General features: G+C 41.9%; 1 protein-coding gene across 1 annotated transcript; it reads left to right on the top strand.

The window, feature by feature from the left end:
* Nucleotides 1–20150: 20150 nt before the first annotated feature.
* LOC137108820 (helix-loop-helix protein 2-like) lies at nt 20151–22280 on the top strand. Its single transcript, XM_067493885.1, has 2 exons — nt 20151–20835; nt 21666–22280. Exon 2 carries the CDS (start codon nt 21707–21709, stop codon nt 22076–22078), a length of 372 nt encoding a protein of 123 aa, XP_067349986.1. The 5' UTR covers nt 20151–20835; nt 21666–21706; the 3' UTR covers nt 22079–22280.
* Nucleotides 22281–24237: the final 1957 nt, after the last annotated feature.

Raw genomic sequence — 24237 nt, 5'->3', positions numbered from 1 at the left:
AAACAATAATGTGATTCAGCATGGCAGCATAACAACCAGCTTTATATATATATACATACATACATGGCTGCAATATATGACAGGGAACTTAATGGGTTATTATTACCACTCCCAAACAAATGATACGTCCCACCAAAGCAGGTACTCCTAAGTGGACTTGTTGCAAACAAACAATTATAAAGAAGTCTGCAAGCTTCCACAGATGGAATTAAAAAGCCAGTCAAAAAAAGTCACATATTGCTTTCTTCTCTTCTACTTTGCATACAGCAGGCAATATTAGGCGATGAATATGGTAATGGTCTTCATTCTAGTGGGACTATCTCCTTTCAGAGGGGCAGATCTGGTTCTGCTGTTAGATTCGATTAATTCCTCTTCATGCCACTCCTCATTTTTGTGTCCCCCTCTAGTCCCACCCCCCCCACCCCCTTCCTCTCTAACACTTTCAGGCCTATGATATTAGACGAACAATCGCAGAAACAAAACGAGCTGGAACAACCAAGATGGGAACAGATGGCACGTAATTGCCTGGTGGAGGAAGCCAGGGAGTCAATTTTTACCCGTCCTGGGGGAGTTGCAGTTGCAAGAAGAAGGGGGGGCGGGAGAGTGCAGGTGCATTTGTTTCTGATCAGATATGGCCTAGAGGAAGCATCTGAAAAATATTCATCACACACATATTAGGGAGTGGAATTTAACAAAAACGTTGCAGGTGAGACCTGGGATGCAATGGTGAGCTTTCATTAGGGCAAGGAGGAAGATATGTGGCTGAGTCAACAGCAGCAGATTCATCACAAATTAATATCACGCTCAAGTGTTGCAAAAACTGTAAAAGTTTCAGATGGTAGCAGTCTGTCCTTTCAATTTGTGTGTTTTTGTTAGGTTTTGTGATAAAGTAACACTAGAAGTAAAATGAGAAAAGATAAGAAATTGACATACAGTATTTAGAGAAAAAATATTTTAACCCTTAAAAAAAATCTTTTAACCTACCCAAACTAAGAAAAAACCTTTTAATTTTCACAATTCATTCACTTACAGAGCATAACCTCTTTACTTGATTTAGAAGAAAAAAAAACATGATGGAGCATCAGCAGACATGGGGGTGTTTACTGCGTTCGTGGCGTGTTAGCACGAAAACATTTGATAATTATTACTAAAGAGGCAGTGACATCGTACAGTCCTTGTGCTAAACTGATCTTCAGCAGTTTAATCTGTGCAAAAACTAAAAAGGAAAAACTTTATTATTGAGAATTAATGTGCCTGACTATATCTAGCAAGAAGCATGACTTCCCACTTCTCAAATATTCCATTAAAAGCTGAATAAGCGCTAAACAAATAGTGAACAGATCAGACCTTTATCCGATTTTTCTGTCCATTTAGCTTTTATTGCCTTGAAAATCCTTTGATTCAAGTAAGTTAACTCAATTAGTCTGTTGGAAGTTTTGCATAAATTTATACTGCAGGGTTAAAACTGTCACAACTACAAAGCTGGATAACATTATTGTCTGCACCCACTTCATCCTTGGACATGAATCAGTCACATACTGTACTGAGATGAATTCCTTTTTCTTGGTCCTCTAAGCTCTGACCACATCTGTTCAATTACCAGCATGGAAAGTGCATTACCATTGGCTTTGTTGTTGGAGATGCTTGATTTTCTTAGCAAAAAGCAGATGAATTTATAATGTTGTGATCTCCTCTGTTGTGAATCTCTTCAGCGGGCCGAGGCCTGGGATCAGAATAAGCATTTTGATGAGCTATAGTCTCTTCTTTTTACAATCCCAAACTTGCGCTGCCTGCCCAATATCAAACTAATAAATTACAGCCCCCGTCTCCCACATAACTCACTGATAAATAAAAAAAAGGTCTGCCATAGTGTGCAGCTGTGACCCAGGGTTACCTAGCAACAGGTCATGCCCAGACGTGATGCACAAGGTAGAGATGCACCTCTAAGGAGCGGGAGAGGAGGGAGGGATGGAGGTGGAGGAGGTGGAGGAGCAGGGGGAGGGAAGGAGGGAATGGTCTCATCCTCACTCTCTATGACCCTTGACAGATAGAAAACGCACTCAGAGGAAACGGCATTTGATTGACAGGGATATTTGAGGAACCTGAGACTCTGTGGTTTCTCCATTACTGTTCTCAGGCCGGACTCTGAGCTAGGCTTCATATCAGCTACTACGCTGAAAACAGGTTAGTGGAGTTTTATGAAGCGATTGACTCACAAATGCCACAGTCGTAAACCTTTTCATTTAGCGCTATCGGAAGAGACTTTGAATTAATTTGTATCTTGCACATCCACATTTTAGATGTGGCATCACTAAATCAATCAGATTTTGTTGGTATTAATTCCCTCTGAAGATGAGTCCACCTGTCTCTCTCTCCAAAGAAACACAGCGAACACATTTGCCACACAGAAGTACACAATCAGCTTTCTAACCTCTGCGCCAAGAGAATTGTCTGATGAAAACCTTAACTGACAGCCCTAAAAAGATTGAGCAATAGCACTAGAGACGCACATCCACAGCAGTGTACAATGTCTTTGCCAGAACAGGGCGGCATGGAAATGAGACCGTTCAGTCCAGGCCTCCCCCTTCCTCCTCCCTCCCTCTGTTGCCTGTGCGACAAACCCTCGAGGGGACTCTGCAGCTGTGTGGGGTTAGCACATGGTCGAGTTAGGGGCCACACACGCACACACACTTTCAAACACAGCTTTTGGTCTTTGTAAATACAGAATATTTATGCTGCTTTTGTGTATTAAATTGTACATTTTCTTTGGATTATTTTCCCAATGCTGTTGACAGTGAATGCAGCTGCCATTTTATTCTCTGAATGTTTGGGCTGTCAATGGTCTTATAGGAGCAGTGGGTATATTGTTTCAGTTCACTCTGTCCAGGAGAGACAGCGATTTAAATGGCTGTTATCTGTTGTTATCAGCACCATATCAGTAGCCTCAGTAGGTTGTTTTCATTCTATTTTATGTGTGCCAGTGTTATATTCAAATGCTTTTAGTTAGGTTCAAGGCCCAAAATGGGCCAACCCCCTTTGCCGTAATGGGCAAAATGAGTTGGGTAAAATATGCCGACAACACCGAGGAACGATATCAAATGGGACATGATATAGTGTCTCTAGTCTCAAAGTTGTAAAGTTCTATGTTTTGTTACCCAATCATCCAGTCCAACTAACTTCCTGCAATTTTTTGTTTCACATCAGCACATCCAGACCTGGTGCATGTCATATTTACTACACCTGCTAGATGTCACCAATTTCCAATGTTCACTCATACTTAATATGCCAGTAGATAGTAGGAGGCATGTAATTCCATAACAATGCTCTGATAATGATTGGTTGCTCTCCATTCAGTGAAATTCACATGCGTTAATTCACATCTTGCAGGTACTAAATCTAATTAATAGTTGACATGAGTGTTGTAACTTGTTTTTACTGTCCTTAAGAGCCCAAATTTGGTCATTTAATTTAAGTCAAATAGGAGCCTATTTGTTTTGTTTGTTTTAGCATGAATGGTTTCATCCCATGGATTGGAATTCTAAATGACCTTTTAAAAATGTTACCACCACTGCAGTGGCACTGTTGTTAGTCAATTAATCTGTGTGTCTATCGCGTTTGGTTGTAACAACGAGTGCTACATACATGTAGCACTACATGTAGCACTCGTCCATACATGTTCTTTATATTCCTGCCATTCCATGTGTTACTACATCATGGTTTCTCATCCAGGACACAGCACCTCTACTATGAATGTGCATGTACTGTGTGGTTTTCTTAGAAGAGGGACCTCCAGGAGTTAGTAAAAGTGAGTTTAAAGAAGAGATTTAAATGTGATAATGGCATAGAAACTGTCAAGTCCGTCCCAAGGTTCAGGACTCTTATAGCAAAGGATCCACTAACAGACATAAGACTTCTTCAAAGGGCGAGGACCCAATCACAATTGAAGTACTTAAAAGTAATCAATAAAATCTTAAAATCAATTTTTAAAACATAAAAGGAGCCAGTGTGAAAAGGCTCAAATAGGTGCACGGCACTTATGCCAATTAGTTCTGATGAAAAGACTGCCAGCTGACAGTGTGTAAATGATGTGAAGTATTTCCGACTCCCTAGTGGCCTGGCACTCAGGGTGGAAATGCCAGTATATGTCTCACCATTTTTATGCGAACTGGAGGATCCCAGCACTTATTGGACATTGTAATGATACTGTATAATTTGGAGATTACCTGATTATGCTTCTTGTGGTAGTGAACTAATAGATATGCATGGCCCTGTGATAGTTACTGTGGCAGATTACATGTTAAATTCATCCAGCATCTAACTACCAACTTAACAACATTCACACCAGCCTCCCTTTGTGTTTTGCCCCCTATATTGTCACCCTATTAAATGGCTATTATCACTTAGGTCATGGGTCACACTGACTATCAGAATGCTCATGTAGTGTGCCAGATTTGTCATGGTCCCAATAACGAACACAAGTGAATAAATGAGGGCACCTAACATATAAGACGATAAGCACCTACTGCCCTACTGGATGGAGCAGTTTGATTGTTTGAAGCTAATTATCGGCGTGATAACAACTGATAATGGCCATTTAACAGAGTGATAACATTACAAACAGCTGTGTTTCATGCTAATTAGCATATGCTAAAACATAATGGTGATAAACATCATAACTGCTAAGCATTAGCAGATTATATAAGCAAGCTGCTGTATTATTGCATTAAATTGTAAGTCAGAAAATAAAAATGGTTTAGACCTCTGCAGTTAGACAATTTGCCAACACAAATTATTATTTCATATTAGTTCACTGATTAATCTATAGTCTGTCCCTTACTGGACAAGAAGTAAAAGCTTACATCCTGAAAAAGAAGCTCCACATACACCAGTTTTATCAGGCAGTGATTGACATGTGGGTCCTCATGCAGTTAATGGACAACGTACATGTGTAATTCACAGCTACCAAACATGACGTATTCCATCAGAGGCTGGTGTGAGTAAAGTGTGCATCCATCACAGATGCTAACAACACTGATTAAAAATACATAATCTGCAAGCAACCCCCCTGATACCACTGTCAAGTCATTTTGGGTCTAATTGCAATTGGTCGGCGTTATGATCTAAGGCGAGTCACACCTGCTCGCCTTTAGCTTTCGTTTCACTGATTACACTTTCAAATTTCATCAACGTCAAGCTGATAGATATGAAATTATGGGTTAAACCTGTTTACTCGTGGTCAGCGCTATCACAGGTCTCAATTTTCTCCCAGACACGCACCTTCTTCTGTGCACCCTTCAAAATAAAATCTAAGATTTTCATCGTGCACCGAGCACGGGAAGGCAAATGGGTTAAAGAAAGCGCAGTCCTGACAGACACAATGCAACTCACAGTCTGGATACAAACACAGTACAGAACAGAAAACTGAGCCAAACTGCTTCTTCACCTTACCCACCACCTGTATCTCTTGGGGTGTGAGTGAGTGACAAAGCTTTAAGAGGAAGAGCACCAAGACTTCACTCACAAGTCTTTGCACCCAGCGCTCACCCAATTTACACCTTTCCCTTTTCCTGCAAACCCCACCCAGGATCCCCTGGTGACAGCACCATGCTAACCATCACCTCCCTGCTGGCATTGCCATGCGTGTCTGTTTGTGTGTGTGTGTATGTGTGTGCGCGTGTGTCTGTGCATGTGCATGTGCAAAACAGAGTGGAAGAAAGCACAACAGGATCTGTAGTATCCTTGTGGGAAGCAGCTTTAGACCTTCTGACAGGTTACTTTTTTCAGGTTTGCAAGGACAGGTCATTTTGTTCAGTCCCTTTTTTTCTGCAGTGGAAAAGTGTAGAATTAGAGCTTGAGTTAAGGGTTAAATAATATTATGGATATTCATACGGTTAAAAGTTGTAATTAGGGGACGACAATTTAAAGCTTAGTTTCACAGCTTGTCATGACAGTTACATTTATCCTGCCATATCAGACCTTCCACCAGCATCACTGACTTTTTCTGATCAGCTCCCGGTCACCTCATTCACTAAAGTCACTTTGCGGTTTGCTGTGACTTGAACTTCTTCTGATAATTGTGAGAAGCAGGGGTGAATAGAATAAAAGAATAGATAAATACCGTAGACACAATGGTGCCTCCATCTATTTGTCTAATGGTCAAACTGGGAAGCGAAGGCCATTCATTTAATGTGGAGTGAGTGGATCAATGCTCCTGGAGCATAACGCAGCCGCTTTCACAGTAAAATGTGAAATGTACAAAAAGAACATGGGAGCAGATCAGAAAACCACCTTAAGACAACAGCAACTTGTTTGCTCCTGATAACAACTTACTCAACTCAGAAAAGTTTCTTTTTTACAGTTTACATTACAAATTTTGTGATAGTAACGGAATAGGAATAATTCAGTTTAATTCACATAAACACACACGCATGCACACACACACACACACACACAAACCTTGCCAGGAAACTTGGTTGTTGACTGTTGGACTGTTGCTTTCAGAGAGTTTCTTCCTAAAACACAATGAGTTTGGACGTGAGTGCACATTGTGTCAGTCGCAACTCAGCTAAGCAAAGAGACAAACCATAGAGAGACACAGCTGCTCACTCATGACCAAAAATTACGCCTTGATTTCACAGTTACAACATTAAATTTAGCTTTCTTTACTGGAAATATTTCATAATATTAAGACTTGTGCTCACAATAAAACTGTTTAAAAATCTGCCATAGAGTAGACAGAGTCATGGTTAAGAAGAAAAGGAAAGCAGAAAATGTACATGTATACCCGCATCAGGATGATGCTCACTCTCAGCTGCCCTTGAAAAAAGCTGCAAACTCACACTGCAAACTCACATTAACCCATTAACCAAGTCCTAGTTTTAAGTAAAGAATAAAGGGGATTAAAAAAAACACAAAAAAACCCCTCACTGATGCAGTTTGAAATTATGTACCTAATGTACGCAAGACCTGTTTAAACATCTTGACAGGATTAGAGTGGAGTTAAACTGCTTTGCGGGCGCAGTTAATTGAAGCGGATGAGGTTTTTAATAAAGCGTGCAGTGTTAGCAGCTGACAAATAGCTCGGCTGACACACAGGGGAAATTGCATTTAATGGCATCAGGTATGTGCTTTGCTGGAGCTTATCGCATTACACTGGTGGGTGCACACACACACACACACACACACACACACACACACACACACACACACACACACACACACACACACACACCTACATACACATGCATAAAAGTGTGTGTAGGTGTGTGCACGTTGGCCCACATAAACACACACGTGCACACATTAATTCACGCTTACCTGAGCCAGTCAAGGTGTTTTCCCTCCTGTATTGCAATTATGGTTCAGCAGGAAACCTCATGTGGAGCAGATAGGTAGGTAGGTACACGTAGATTGTTGGATAGGTAGATAGATGCACAACGAGCTGTGACGAAGAAATATGTGCAACAGTGTGGCTTATTGGTGTGTCTTCAATCGTTTTTTTAGGCTACTACAACCAAACTTTATGGCACAGACAAATAGAATATGGCATTTGAGACTTTGTAATACTTGTAAGGATTCATACAGTACATGCTTTAAGGAAGCCAGAGATGGTTCATGCCCTTGTTGTGATTTAAGGGGTTGTGTATCCATTTCTTCCTGATAATTTTGTGTCTGGATCCACTGGATGCCACCAAGGCAAGAAACTGTCAGAAAGGACAACATGAATTATTTCAAGTGATATGTCGGGAGACTGCTGAACAAATGCCCTTTAGGAGTTGTCAGTTTGATATCTCACCCAGTAGTGCACACACACTTAAAGACACACAACCACACACACAGCATCCAGAGTGTGAGCCTGTAAGAAATTCCTCATATAAGAGGACAATTAGAGTGTCTCATTTTCCTCTAATATCAATCACACAGCTCATGAATAAAGACAGTTAAGTTCCCAAGATTCCATACAATTGCATATGCCCTTTGAGACCCTCCCCCCCCGCACCCCTTCGATTTGGGAGCGATGCCTCTTGGGTATATGGCGTTCTCATCACCGCGACTCAGTGTGAGCCACCGCAGTCAATAATAAGAGACAAAACAGAGGAGGCAAGGGCCTGGTTTCAGACTCGATCAGATCCTCTGGACGCGTGTCACTCTTCATTAGGAAGGCGGGGTAGCAGGGGACGCCCTTAAGGTGAGGATGGCCACTGAGTGGAGGGGAGTGAGGGGAGGAGGGGAGTGAGGGGAGTGAGGGGAGGAGGGGGTTCGCAGCTGTGGAACAATGACAGAATCTGTGTCCACAGGCCCCTCAGGCCAAACACCAGCTCTCCTCCACCCTGAACTGATCTCTCGCCTCTGGACCCAGTGAGAAAGGAGGAAAAAAAGACAGAAATAGACCAGTCACACTCAGCGGACTTTCTCTCCACACTCGCTGTAGTCAAGACTCTGGCTGACATTGATGTAACACATCACACCAATGTGTCTAATGTCATATTCATAGAAATGTGATTGGTTTACCTCAGGCATGGGTGGTTCCTTTTACAGCACAGCAGCTTGGATAATGTCAGTTATTAATCTTTCATAGCCTCCATTAAATTAAGCACTTTGATTCACTTATTATTAATGTGTACTGATTGCTGCAGTGTTGACGTACATGCAGGCGAAGGCACTTACTGAAGGATATCTCTCCCTGGGATCGCCATTTAGGAAGGCAGTGATCTTTTCACAAGTCGGAATAAACATTTCTTAGTGTCACTGTTTGCACTGGGGATGAGTAGATTTCTTGATCTTTAAAATTTGTCACTCAGAATGGTACATTATTTATCAGCACCGTGCCACTAAAAATCATGATGTAGCATACGGCTACATCTTTTAGTTTTATGGTTAATCCATTATCTGTAACTGATTATCCTGTTCAGGGTCACGGAGCCTATCGACACTGTCAATCGGCGAGGGACAGGTGACACCCAGTCCATTTTAGGGCCACATGAATGATCGATTAATCAAAGTTTTCTTTGATAGACTCAATCATTAACTGCTAAAAGAAGTTCGTTTTGCATAGTTAGTCCCAATGTCCACACTGTTACCACACAGTCGTAGTTTGTGACACTTGTGAAGATCAGATCATATCATATCATATAGGTACAATACTGCTAGTAGCCACAGTAATGCAGCCACAGCTATCAAGACCCCAGTATTGATGAAGAGCACAAAGCACATTTGGTGTAGTGGCCAAATTGCAGTTGTGCAGTTTCTGCATTTATCATGTGATGTACACTGGCCTGAAAACAATTGGTCCTCTAGAGAATGATTTTAAAAGGAGCAGCTTTAAAAAGGTAAATAAATTGATTTTTTTTTAACATCAGTCTAGAAGGGCTATAGGAGTTTTGGAAAAATGTTATCCCCGTTGGTGGAGAATTGTGTTAGAAGGTCACCAGTGCATAGTGTCAAGACCATCCAGGTCATTTTATTGGATGGAAATTGGAAGAAAGGGACTTTTGTTTTTATTTTGGGACATGTGCCACTAAGCAGTTGTTATAGGAATAAACAGTTGCCATGTTTTGATCTAGTATCGAGTTTTTAGCCATGCAGAATTCGTGCAGTATACACGGTTGGTATTAGGTTAGTTTGGTGTTAGGTTGTATTTACACAACTAGTGTGCACAGCATTTATCTAAAGACAGTACAATTTGATAATTACAATCAGAAAAGTTTCTGAGATGATGATAACCCCCTTATTATTCGTCACATTTCATGCTGTAATATTTATATAATCATTGCCTGAGCAACATATACATTTTTGTTATCAGCAACACATTCACTAATTACTTTCTCTAAAAGACGACAATGGGGCTGTGATGGAGGCCACAGAACTCACCTTATTAGCCAGGTCAAACATAATCAGTGATAGACACGGCAGGGCTGCTTAATTATGGCTGGCAGCTGGCAGCGGGACCTTCCTTTAGGGGCCAGGTTATGCCCATGCATGAACCACTACCCCCCTCTCCATAACCAACTCTCCCGCACCCTCCACCATCACCCACCCATACTGGCCCAAATGAAGAATAAATCTAAGCTCCCTTTTGTTCGGAGTGAAGCATGTGGCAGCCCCTTCATTTAAAGCCAGAATAAAAATGTGGTCAGAATTCGAGATTAATAGAGAGGAATGGGGCATTAAATTAGTGCAATTGTGGAGTAACAGCAATGGGTGTGTGCGTGCGTGTGTGTGTGTGTGCGCATAAAGGTAATATAAAAGAAATCCTTCCAGCAAGAATGAATCTTTTAGAGAACAAACCAACAAAGCACACAAGCTATTAGAGGGCTCAGATTTTTCAATTTCATAACACAGAACGCCTGACAGCTTGTTTGCTGCACTTTGGATGACACAACAGATGTAGTCACATGGCAGCTTCCTCCCAACTAGGCAGAACGCATCCTGAAAAGGCACCTAAGCTCCTGTCACAAACAGCTTGTAAATCTGCACTTAAATGAGAGCAAGCGAGAGCCCCGACTCCTGCATGCCTGCCTGCCTGCTGCGTCACTGAAGAGATATGGCTTCATGAAGTTTCTATCCAACGCAAGCTGGAAGAAAGAAGCCGTCACAGGCTGACACAGTGTGTGATTATATTGTTTCTACACATAAATGTTGGTACAGACAATACCGTCCACTTCGTGCCTCTGCATGCAGCTGTGTGTGCGTGTGTGTGTGTGTGTGTTTGTGTGTGAGCCCAAAAGACAGGCACTGTTTCTGTTTGAAGCTGCAAGCAGTTGTGCACTCTGATCTCCCAAGGCTGTCTGTCTACACACACACACACACACACACACACAGTCTTTCACACATGCAAAGCCCCCCAATTCAGCCCCCTCTGGTATATTGATCCACTTCATTCTGCCTGAATGAGATGCAGACAGCATCCAGGCGACCAGACTGCTCATAATCATGATATAACACTCTGCTGTATTGAAACCTGCTATAGGAAGGCAGATAAATCAGATAATGCAACAGCCAGGATAATGAACAATATCAGATGACATATTGATGTTGTCATGCATGGCCTCTAATGAAACATAACTGTGTGTTGTGCGTCGTTACACCCATCCAGGAGCAGGCGCACAGCTGCAAACATGTTTTCGTCCTTAATGCTGCTTCATGCACTGTGCAGGGAAACTTTAGAAAGCAAAGAAGTGGTGCACTTTAAGGCAGGACCTTGGACAGCACTCCACTCACACTCAAGAGACGTTCTCTGTTGTGTGTTAACGTATGGCTGTGTGTGCATTCATGTGATGTGAATGTGAACTTAAATACACTTTCCGCTCCTCCTCTTTTCTGTCTCACTTCAGCCTCTCTCCATCACATCACACTGTATCCATGGCAACTATTCTGATCGATCCGGCACTATCTACCAAATCTTTCTCCAAACCAAAACTTAAACAATCAGGCAGTCGTCAGAGACTCGCCCATGAGGTGACAGCTCCAGCAGAGGATGATGATGGGATTGAGGTTTGCTTTTTTTAGCTTAACAATGGTTAAATCTGTTTTATCTCCTGTGGAAGAAGTGTGTGGACAGATGAAGACACAAAATTGCAGAAAGCTTTCCTTGGAAACTTCTGATGTACCTTTTTCCAATGTGTTCTGTACAACTTCCTTTATCTATTTGTCTATTTGCGTTTTCTGAACTTGCAGGGTGGTGAGCTATCAGAGCCACTGTATGTGCCAAAGCAACAGAAAAGTCCCTGCCTAGCAGCTGGGGGTGGGGGGTATGTGAAGAGGGATGTGTCACGTTTACTTTATATCAACAGCCATAGATAGTTGGTCAGGGTTCAGGGTTCACACTGTGATATTTCACCATGTCTCTGTTTCCCTTAAGCTCACAGCATTCATGCCAGCGTTTGTGTCCAGAAGCGGCACGGACTCTCATGGCTGCGCTCTCTGTCCTTCTGCGTCTTTTTACAGCTTCGTGTGTGGCTGCAGGAGGGGAAGACAAACAGGAAACATCGCAAAACCAAAGTCTCAAACACATTAGATGGAGAATCGAGGAAGGGGGGAAAAGAGAGAGGAAGGATGAATGAAGAGAAAGCCTATTACCAGAAAACAGATGGCCCCGCAATTCACAGTGGCCCCACAGGGACCTGGAGGGACAACTCTTTGCACCTCCGGGTTACCAGCGCAGCAGAAAGGGGTGGGGCTCTTAAACACGACTCTGCGTGTGTGAACTTTTGTTTGTTAACTTGTAAACAAAAAGCAAATTTGTGACATCTCTGGCAAAGGGCCACATTTAGCACGTTGTTTTTTTAAGATTTCCCAGGAGTTAATGTTTAAATGTCTTTTCACTCTGATGCTTTGTTACGTCTGAAATACATTTGGAGCTACAGTACGCTGTTGCCTCTAAGGAGAATCTCTTTTTCCTCTGTGGATCCTGTGAAACTTGCATATTAAAAACAGTGGAATCATCCTTTTTAAAAACATCTCACACACACACAGACACACACACGAGCACGCATGCACGCACGCACGCACGTGCACACACAGACACACACACACACACACAGTTGGCATCACCTTTTATTTAATCAAACCCATCACTCAACATCATCGCTGGATGAATTAATGTCACAACATCCGTAAAATGAGATCTCACACACGCTCAAACATTCACACCCTTTCAGTGTATGTGTGCATATGCAATTGTACAAGAGAACACACACACACAGACGACAGGCAGTGAGTGGAAATGAAGGATTTGGAGTTCCATCCCGTTACATTATGCAGCAGATGGCGTCCAGGCCAAGCCCGGCCAGGCCTCTCCCAGGAGAGAAAGAGTGAGAGAGAAAAAGAAGGGAAGAGAGAAGATGGGGGAGGTGTAGAAAAGAGGGGTGAGGGACAAAGCTGTTGTCTTTTTTTTAACTTGCATGAATACTTGTGTGTTTGTTTCCTGTTTATTGTGATGGACTCTCTTTTGGTTCCCCTGTGGGATCGAATTCTTGTTGTCTCTATCTCTCCCCTAGCCTCCCCCCTCCTGCCCAGCTGCGGCTACACCTGAGCTCAGCCGTGGAGGCCCCGACCCCAGCTGACCCGCCACCTAGAGGAAGGAAGCAGAGAATGGACGAGCGAAAAGGTGAGCATGGTAGGAATGGGAAGTACTGCAGAAGTCTTCGAGAGAGAGATGATCAAGGAGCAAGTTTAAACCTTCATACTAACTTGCTTTTTGGTTCTTATTTTTGCTAGAAATGAAAAGATTAAATCTTTGTCAGTGAAGCAGCTGTATACCTCGGCTAATTTAACAATATACACACATGTGCAAACACACACACACACACACACACACTGCAGTTGACTTGATCAAATGCCACAATCAATACACACACACACACAGATAGACACACATACAAAGCGGACTGTTAAGTCCCCCAGATCTTTGCCCCTGGCGCTTTTTGTTTTGTATTTTCTGAATTAATTGAGCCAATGCTCAAGTGTGGGGCCAGATGTCACTGCGACCTGTGGGGATTATTAGAAATCTGTTTCCCTCATTGTTTATGTGAACCCCTTCAAACCACAATGCCTTGTGCTCTTTCCGCTGAAGTTTGAGGGAGAAACAAGCCCCAAACCAGATTGCTAATGTACAAAATAACAGTCCGCTGCTCCAAGAATGGACACGGAGCCTGGAAATCGACATGTGGGACATTTTGGGACTTTTCTGTCCCACCTCCAATGACCACGATCTGTGCCCAATGGCCACCAGGGGCCCGCTGATGCCCTCCCGGTTTGGCCCGAACAGAGCCTTGTTCCTTGGCAGAGCTCTGGGCCTAATGAACTCATCAGCCAGCTGGAGACCCTGAATGGAGGACTGGGGCCACTTGGTTGAGGCTGAGGGGCCAGAGGGAGAGGGAGACATTGGGGCAGGGGCCTAGGTATGAGGAAGATGAAGGTGTGAAGCAGCTGAAGATAACTTACAAACAAAGTAAATGAGGCAGGTGCAGCTTCAGAGGGGGCTAAGGACCAAGACGGGAGGGTCAGCAGCCAGTAGGAAGAGACATGTGAGGCTGTGTGGACAGAAAATGTAGGTCTGTGCTCAACAGGATAAGGTGAAGAGAGCATAAATGAGAGAGGCAGGGACTGAGCTTCTTCAGATGAGCAGATGATGAAAGATGGCTCTTAAAGAAATATTCCAGCAGGATGAAAAGAGACGAGAAAAAAATATAGAAGCTGTAAAAGTTGTGAGTTTACTCAGCTTCAGGGCCAGGTAGTTCGAGGTGGATGTGTGACAAACAAACAAATCTTTGAATCTTTAAAGTGAGCAGGCTCCAATAAATCAAATCAGTAGCTTTCAGCAGGGGAGCTGAGAGCACAGTTTACAGTACATTAATTCCTTGTTAAACACTTATTAAACACTCCAAAAGCCACAGGAACAATCCCTCATTTGTAAATTAGACGTAGCTGCTTAGACAATAACCGCACATACAGTGTTCATATAGTTTAGTTTTGGCATGAACATGAATGTAAAAAGCTTAAACCAGCACAGAACATACAGAATCAGTTGTTTATGTTGTGACTAGTGTCTGTAGGTCCACAGTGTGAACAGCATTTCAAAGGAACAGTGGCTTCTGCAGTATGTGTGGGCTGTCAAACTTAAAATAACTACTTCTGTAAACTAATAGTTGTTGTTTTTTTTAGATAATTTAAAAGATTTAAAGAACGCAAACCTATTAAATTAAGTTAAGCCAACAAATTTATTGCATTGTCAAGCAACATTAGTGTGAGACCAGGCAGACAGATCACTTTTAGTAGTAGCAGGACAACATACGAAACCCAGAATAAACGTCAAGGCAAACACAAGTCTGGTGCTAATATCTGTATAGTTTGGGAACAAATGCACATAGACTGTATGTTCTAGAAATCCTTTGAAAATGTGCTTCTCTCTCTGTTTGAACAAGTGCAACAAAGAGCAAGTGATTAGAGTGAGTGATAAATCTTCATCAGTGTTGTCTGGCTTTGTTCAGAGTAACAAAATCTGTCCACTAGTATTTAAAACTCTGTGATTAACACATTGTAAGACATGACAAGGACTTAAATAGGTCGAATAATCATTTCACTGACATCTTGTGACCAGTGGCCTGGCAACCAGAGACACTAACAATGGTTTCTGGTCCTCACAAATAAAAAAGTACAGGCTTAGTTTGTTATTACATCTTAAAATGTAGCTTTAATTTGCATTTATTTGCATGAACTGTTGGTTATCCTTATTTTTTACCCAACAAATATACAGTAGGATGGTGTTTTTACAGTAATGAGAGAAAACAAGTAGTGGTTTTGTGTGAATGTCAGAGCACAGCTGAATTGTGTGCTGACTAATATTGCCTCCTCTTGCTCGCTGAAGCCATCACACTTGTGTCAGCATCATAAACAAGACACTATCATCCTGTTCACTGCACAATCAACAAACTCATCATCCTTGCTCCCATCTTACTGTTCTGTCCCAAGTGTGTTTCTTACTGCCTCCAGTGTGTGAGTGCGACTGCACGTCACTGAGAGAGAGGCAGAGAGAAAGTGAGCACCTTTGTGTGTCCATATGTGTCTGGGTGGCAGAGAACACGCTGGGCATCCTGCTGGGAGCACAGATGGTGCTGAGGCCTGCCACGGCAGCGCTGACGATGGCCACATTCTCACATGGGACCCCCAGCTTTCTGGATCCCACACCTCCTGTTCAGGCCTGAACACCCCCCCCACACACACGCACAGATACACACTCACACACGCACACACACACAAGGCCAGTGTCCAGGCCACTGCCTATTTCACTGGCCTGGAAGAAGCGACAGAACACAACACATGGACAAGTTGGCGTTCACACACTGCCAGAGTGCTTCCCTGTGCCTGAGTGTGTGTATGAGTGATGTAAGTGATGCAAATGTGAAAAGTTGCTGTTAGATTTGGAGTTTCTGGGGCTAAATGATCAGTCACCACAACTTCGACCGTCTCCTTTTTGTGTCTCACAAACTGCATTTTCTCCCACTTCGTCTTCATTTCTGTACACTTTCATTTGTCTCCTCCATGTCTGCTCGTCTCCATCTTCTCTATCTGTCCGCTGGTCCCCCCCCCCCCCCCCCCCTCCCCCCTTCTCTCTCCCAGATGCCCCCTGTGGCTCGATGTCCACCTGAGAGAAGCCTCATACATCTCCTGACAAAGTGACTAATCCTTCCCATTTCACAGCTCCGTCCTACTGCACCCAGGGAACGTTCAAAACTCCCTGTATGTATGTCTGTGTGTGTGTGTGTATGAGTGTGTGATAGTTTACAGGAGGACGTATGTTACACAAGTTCAAGGTGTATTTTTGTTGAAACAAGCAGCTCAGACAGCTGCAGGGTTTACTGAGCTCTGACTGATTGGCGAAATAACTCCATTCTTGCCGTCTCATCTGAGTGACATCACTTCCCAACTTCTTGGTGACAGCTTCTTCCAAATAAGATCCACCAACTTTAAAAAAAAATCTACCAAAACAAATGTAGTTTGAAGGCCTTTTAGATCTGAACAATTTCTTGCTTTAGCCTGGAATATAATTTGATCCCTTCTCCCAAAAAAAATTGGGTTTCAAATTTGCATCTTATTTCCTGTGAAACTGCAATATTAGGCCTCAGCTGCATCGCTGATATAAGCCCTGCAAAGAATAATCATAACCATAAATCAGTGATCTGCTTCCTTCCTGTGTGTCTCCCAGGTCTGAATGATTATGTGAACCGCAGTAAGAGGACGTTTCAACCAAGCTAAACTCATGCTCCAAAGGTGGTCATTTTAAAGGAATATATCACTCTGAAGTGACTAGATGAAGCCTTTTTATTTTTGGTGCTGTAAGAAGCTGGATCTATTCAGTTCAATGGCTCTCTGGTAGTTTGGTTTTCATATAACTTTGAGGATTTATATATTCTTTTGATGCATAATAAATGATAAATTTAGTGTGGTTTTATATATTTGTGAGCCATGTTAATGGCATGACAGACAATTCAGTTTTTAATCCTTTACACTGGATGATTTTTGCCTTGAAATAATTTTTGTTGAAAAATATAGATTTTTAAAATGTCCATATCCACTGAATCAATTTTCTGTGCTGCTAATGAATCCTGCACAAAGTGACACCCATCTACATACAATAAAGGTGTGTTCAGACAAAAAGTGAGACAAATGTTTGCCTCCTGCACAAATCTGATGGCTTGTTTGGATTATTGACCCCTGAAAGCCAATGTACAGGACCAGCTCTGCATTAGCTGGTATCTGCAAACTTATAGTTAGTGTGTTCAGTTCACCCTCAAACTGAACCCAGAACTCACTAGACACTTTGGCTCATCCTGTTACTTCCTTTCGGTCTTGTTTATCTCTTGTTTTTCTATAGGAGGCATGGGTCCCACCGTGTTTAGATGTAGGAGGATTGGGTGCACTTGTCTGTGTGCATGTGTGCCCATAGCTCAATTATGAGGTCAGCAGGAACACATCTGTCAATGTTTTGTGAATTATTTCCATGCTTGATCTCTGTCTATGGCCTCCTATACACACCTGGGCAAGTGGAAGGTGGTAGACAGAACAATTGTTAATTTATTTGTTATTTATTATTTCTTTATTTATTTATTAGTCGGTTAGTTTCATTGTGTCGGGCAGTGTCTTCTCTCCTTTATGTTTAGGTTGCACCAACTTGTTACTAGATTCAAATAAAGGATAAAATGTGCTTTGTGTTATTGTTTTCATGTTTTGGAACAGGCACTGTACCGCATTCTGGCTGTCACTTTCTAGAAATGTGTATTTATATGCAGGATGGACCGCTTAAATGCTATGACACAAAACTAAGGAGTAATAACTGCTGTGTGTCACAACAAAACTCGTGCAAGCTGTTTTCTTGAACAGAAAGTATGACATGAAGTGCATAAACAAATCATCGCAGACAGTCCATTAAAGACTTTTACCAGCACGGCCATGACTAAACCAAACGTCATCCTTCCGTCTGAAATGACCATCCTCTGGTGACTACACCACCCTGCAGTTTGCCTTCCTGTCTCCAGAGTCAGTACATCAGCTGTGGGATGTAATTGCAGCAGGCACAAACAAAACAGCCTTGGAGGGGTCCTTCATGTGTTTGGCCAAGGGCCTTACAAAGTGAGGAGGGGTCCAGGGCGAAGCAGACCACCAAGCATAGGCCATCTCCACTACTCCGTCTGTGGAGCAATTAGGGTGGTGGGTTGTGTGTGTGTGTGTGTGTGTCCGTGGGCTCCAGCTGTCAGGAGGCCTCTGTCTCCCGGTTCTGACATGTCTCTGATATACCCTGCTGTGAGTCTCTCTCTGTCACACACTCTCTACAGACCCGGCCGGAGCCCAGGGCTAGCTGTCCATCATCTCACACACATGTGACAACAAACACACACACACAAACACACACGCATACATACATACATACATTTCTTTTCTGTGTCTTGTCCACACACATGTTGACTTTTCACTGATGCAGTCCTTCTGGCACTGTGGTGGTACTACTTTCTCTCTCATAGTGTGTGTGTATTTGTGTGTTTGTGTGTGCACGGGGGGCAATAAGCGGGGCTGTGGCTGCGGGCCACAGCAAGTCATCCATGCTTCCCCTTATCGTTTTAATCACCTCGTTAGGCGCAGCTAGTCCCCACACTTACTGGCCACTGCCCCTTCTCTGGAACCATGCCCTGCTGACCTGACACTGGTGGTGCCACTGGGCACAGGGCTGCGAGGTGAGAAGAGATGAGAAGGGAAGAGAAGAGTAGAGAGGAGAGAAAATTTCAAATTTCCATCAAACTACTACTACAAACTACTATTGTGCAGGGTGAGACAGGTCCTATTTGCTTTTTCAAGATCCTAAAAAAGTATCTTTGCATTTTGAGTCCACACTTAGAGGCAGGTGACAGTGCAATAATTATTTGTTAATATATGCAATACAAATTAAACTAAACTGACATCTAAATGACCCAAATGAAAATGTCCTATGTTTTAAATCCTGGACAAATTACTTCTAAATCACTTCTATCAGACACATAAGTTGGAGATTTCCCCACTCCTCTCTTCTCTGTTTTCAGCCTTCCAAGTAAAGTATCATATCTCATGTACATTTCAAGAAGTAATGGAAAAACAATAAATCAGATATGAAAATGGGGGAAAAGTATTATACTACTTGAACTTTGCTTAATAGAGAGCTGCAGACTTAGTCATTTGTATTTTATTCTGTAAGGCGACAAATGCTACATCAGTATTTTTCATTTGTCTGTCTCACTAATTTACACAGGGGGAAGTATTCCCTTATAATTAATTTTAAGTTAATTTGTCTTAACTTATCTTAATTTATCTTTTCTTATTTTTTACAGATTCATTTAATTTCCTAAATTAATTAAATTCTTCTTATCTCATGTTAAATCGCTGCATCGAAGTATGGACAGATTTTTGTGTCTTTTGTTCATTTTCTGCTTTCTTGGGATCATTTATCTCTTTGTGTGCATTTTTCTCTCTCTCTGGTCATTTTCTTACTTTTAACTGACGTTCAAACGAGAAATACCACTCACTTCATGGAGCGTCTCAGTCAGGAACCCCCTGACCTCTTGGGGCTGTGGGCATGTGCCCCATAAGCACAATGCATCCTTACATCCAGGTGTTACTTAATATAATAAAAGACATACCAAAAGTAGAAATTACAAGTCATGAAAAATATACAAACCACAGCTACAATATTAATGAAAAAAGAAATCTGTTGTTAGTTGTTGGCCTTTCCTCGATTTTGAGCGTCGCCTTTTATGTCGCTTTTAACTTGAAAATCTCCTCTCTTCCCCTACCTGCACTTTAATAACGCATCTATTTTTTTAATCATTACAATTCACCAAATTGTACGTGCACGTGCACAAACTCGCCCCAGTCACGGGCACACGTATTTATTTATTTTTCTCCATCCTTTATCATGCACACACACACACACACACACACACACACACACACACACAAATCTCTGTTTTCCCTTTGCCCACTGCTCCCACGGGAGGGACAGCGCTTGAGGGCTGAGGGGCGTGAGGAGAGAGGGAGGAGGAGTGTGTGTGTGTATGTGTGTGTGTGTGTGTGTGCGAGAGAGAGGGAGGTGGTGAGTAAGGGAGGGGGCGGCGTTAGACAATACCATTCCTCAAATATATTCCATCCCCTCCGTCCCTGAAGTGAGCCTTTATTAGTCCGGATCGTTTGGATCTTATCTCGCATATGACACTCGTTGGAAGAAAGACTGCAGGAAAAAAGGAGGGGATTATTTGTGAACTGCCTTCCGATCCGCTGATTCCTGACACGGGAGAGCCTCGCTTATCTTGCCCCCTTTATCCCCATCTTCCACAGGCGGATGGACGAGTATCCCTGGCTGCACTTTTACCACTATCTTCCCATCTTCGTCTATTGTCTCTCCATCGCTGGGATCACACGGGAGGCTGACTGATCCCTACTCACATCATCATTATTATTGTTTTTATTTTTTAATCCGCCGATTACTAATCATTTAAGACTTGGAGTTGTTTTGATCTGCAGAAACATTTCCCTGCTTGACGTTTGACCCCGTGTGATTCCCTTGCGCCAAGTTTCCGTCTGAAAAAATAAAAGAACTTGTTACTTAAAAAAAAGAAAACAAAATATATACATATATACATTTATATATGTATATATATATATATATATATTTATTTATATATTCATAAGGTTATAACAAGTCTGTGTTAAACATCTGATGGTTGTATAGGCGGTGGAATATGAGTTGAGGGTCCGCTCCAGAGCGTTTTTAAGTTCGTTTAAAGGAAAAAAATCCTCCAACTGTTTCTCAAGGTGAGTCTCAATTGCTGAAAAGAAAATCTTGATGTACAAATAAGTCAGTCAGTTTGTTTTCATAGATGTTTTCTCGTGTATTTTTGTATTTTTATGTGACGTCAATATATTTTCCATCCCTTGTTTACACAAATAAACTATAGCTCCAGTGACTGCATGTCCAGCAGATGTCAACATTATTTTTGCCGTCTTCTGCTGTCTCCATGCTGTCAAGTCACTGTGGCCTTAGCCAAGCAGATGTGTTCATCACACTGTGACAGGTGGCCGATTCTGATTATGTTAATTCACAAAAAAGGGAATTTCTACTTCAAATGGTCACAACTTCTATTTTTTTCTAGAAAAAATTAAAAAAAATCGTTTGAAAGAAAACCGAAATGTGACGCTTCAAAGTGGGTTGTTGTTTTCTTCAGTCTAATGCTTAGGTTCTTTTTTAGGCCTTTAGGTTTTCATCAATTAATCATTTCTTGAATTTTGAGGCGTTTATTATTTATGGACTTTAATGTCATTATGCAATGAATGTACTGTAGACTGCCTTTAGATTTCTGGGGGGTCCTGGCCCCCAAGCAAGTGCTCGCTGTGGGATTATTCACATTGGCTTCAGAAAACATTAAAAAGAATTCAATTTCTTTGACTGTTTTGCATGCATTTTCTTTATTTCCTTTTTAATTTCCATTATCAGAAAACTTATTGTGAAGACTGGCTCGATTCAAGCTCTCTGTTAAAATGCTGGATTCTTGTGTTCTGCACTTGCGCACTTGAGCTGCATTGGACAGCATGATTTTAAAAGAGATAAATTGGTGATTTGGTGTTTGGTTTTGTCTGCACTGCAGGTTTATAAGGAGGAGAGACAGTCAACACAGTGAGATTAAAAATGATGCTGAGTCCGGACCAGGCTGAGGCGGACCTCTCCTGGACTCAGTCCGACCCGGAGACGATGCTCAACGGCCTTAAGTCGGCCGGCTGCACTTCGGACGAGCCGGCGGAGGGCGAGGACAGAGCCAAATGTAAAGCCGAGCAGCCCTTGAGCAGGGAGGAGAAGAGGAGGAGGCGGAGGGCCACGGCCAAGTACCGCTCAGCTCACGCAACCAGAGAGCGGATCCGGGTGGAGGCATTCAACGTGGCCTTCGCAGAGCTGAGGAAATTACTCCCCACCTTGCCCCCGGACAAGAAACTCTCCAAGATCGAGATCCTCAGACTGGCTATATGCTACATCTCTTATCTCAACCACGTGTTGGATGTCTAAGAGAGACCCCTGTCCTCCCCCCCCACACGGGACAGAACTGGTTGTATTGGTAGACTGGACTCAAGCGCACGCTGGGCGTCATTTGGGTATGGCAAGGTTGGCACTGAGAAGGGAGATGTCCAGTGTTCCTGTAGCTGATATATTTTCTGCACTCACTACAGTTCAATTCGTCCATTTCCAAACTGAAAACTACAAATAAATTGGGGTTTATACTCATGACAACCTCAGCTCCACAACTTTCAACAGAGTGGCAAAATTAAAATAAAAGAAAAACCCGAAAGAATTAATTGGAATAAAATATATTTAGCCCAGATTTGTTTGCTAAAGCTGTAGCCTACATATGGAGGAACTTGTTAACTGGCGGATATAAAAATCGTTTGGCACGGTGTACGAACGGATAGATGAGTCTAACGCATGTTCCCATCTTACTCATTGAATTTTAATTAAAACAAAGTCTCAAACTTGAAACAGATGAAAACAAGAAGCTATTCAATCTATATTTTTTTCTATTAAATGAAACCGTCTTGCCTCCCGGATACTGGCAGTTTGCCATACCTGGTCGCTGACTGTGTTGACCCTTAGTGTGAGTCCAGTGTTGAATATGACCATGGCAGCGGAACAAAGTTGTAAAAAGCTGCTCCCAAGTGAAAGCCTCAAGTTTGAGTCCAGACCGCTTCACTGAACAAACGCACCAAGCGCCGAGTTGTTCGAGCTGTTAGATGCAATAATGAAAGTGATGATTATTTTTTCCGTTATAGAGTGGGGGGAGAATAGGCTGGAAAAGCCCTATGGCATTCATGTCTCCATCCCACTGATGTAGTGGAGGGTGAAACGTTTTGGGGTTTTTTTTTTTGTTTTTTTGGAGGGTTGGTTGTCATCAAGCAACATTAATATTTCCAGAATCTGGTTTCATTTTCCACATTTAATTAACCTCTAAGTTTACCTAATGTTACAAATATATTTCATCTTAAAACAACCTCCCGCGCCCCTCACACACACACACACACACACAAACAAGCCACTCCCCCTTCACCATATCAATTTGAAGTCTAAGAAAAGCAAGTGGGGCATTTGTGAGCTCGAAATAAACGGATGTAAACGAGATAGCTGCTTTAGATTTAGTTTAGATGATGTTTTCCGTTAAGGAAGGAAAAAAAGATTCAATGCGTAAGTGCCACTTATGACATAAAATTGTGACCTTAATCATTATTTATTCAATTGTGTTAATATTTAAGGCTAATTTATTTTTGTTGATATCATAGGCTGGCGTCTTTTTGTATAAATGTATATTGTTTGTTGCTTCTATATTTTAGGCTGTGAAATTGAACTTGGAAAGTGATTGTGTTCTACTCTTAAAAATGGCACTTTCTTTTATCATTATTTATTTGTTCGATGTATGTTTGATCTACGTCATTATTTGTTTTGTTTTTGATGTCACGTCTATTGTCTATCAATAGCAACGATAAGCACTTCAAGATGGGGTTCAATGGCCCCACTTAATGTTTATTTCCCTAAATTGTTGTGTTAAGTTGTGAGATGGAAGAATAAGAATTGGGCTGCTAAAAAAAAAAAATTACACTTTAAAAATTTGTTTATCTGACAGAATAAATTACGTCAAACAGTTTATACCACCGAGGGGTTATCATACGATTAAACCTCTTTTTGTTTTGCTGTGACCAAAAATAATTTCAAAAAATAGTCTGAATTTATTATCTTCAATGTTTTGATGTTATAATTTAAATGCATTTGTTTATTTATATGTCTCTGCTTTGTATTACAAAATTCAACAAGTAATTTTATAGTGAAGGAAAAAACCTATCCTCTATCCAAAGATTTTTTGTCTCTTCAGGGTTGTGTAGGCTACTTGTTGCTTTATGCAGATCTTTTGTAGTAGAGGTATTGTGTGACAGCTGGTTTCTAATGGACAAACTTTTCATATTTTCCGGTGTTATTTTTAATTAAAACGGAAATACTTGAAAAAAATATTCTCTTTCCTGTTTTGAAATATTTTTAAATTAATTACTTTAGATTTAGACTTTGCAATGTAGAAAAAATAAACCAGTTACTGGCAACTGCTAATTTTCATCTAATAAGGAGGATAAATTGTTACAAGATGACGTCAGGATCACGCTCACGTAGACGAGCACGCACACGAATTC

The sequence above is a fragment of the Channa argus genome, chromosome 23 (genome assembly GCF_033026475.1).
Source record: "Channa argus isolate prfri chromosome 23, Channa argus male v1.0, whole genome shotgun sequence".
In the NCBI taxonomy this organism is placed as follows: Eukaryota; Metazoa; Chordata; class Actinopteri; order Anabantiformes; family Channidae; genus Channa; species Channa argus.
This window is presented reverse-complemented; position numbering and strand designations above follow the sequence as displayed.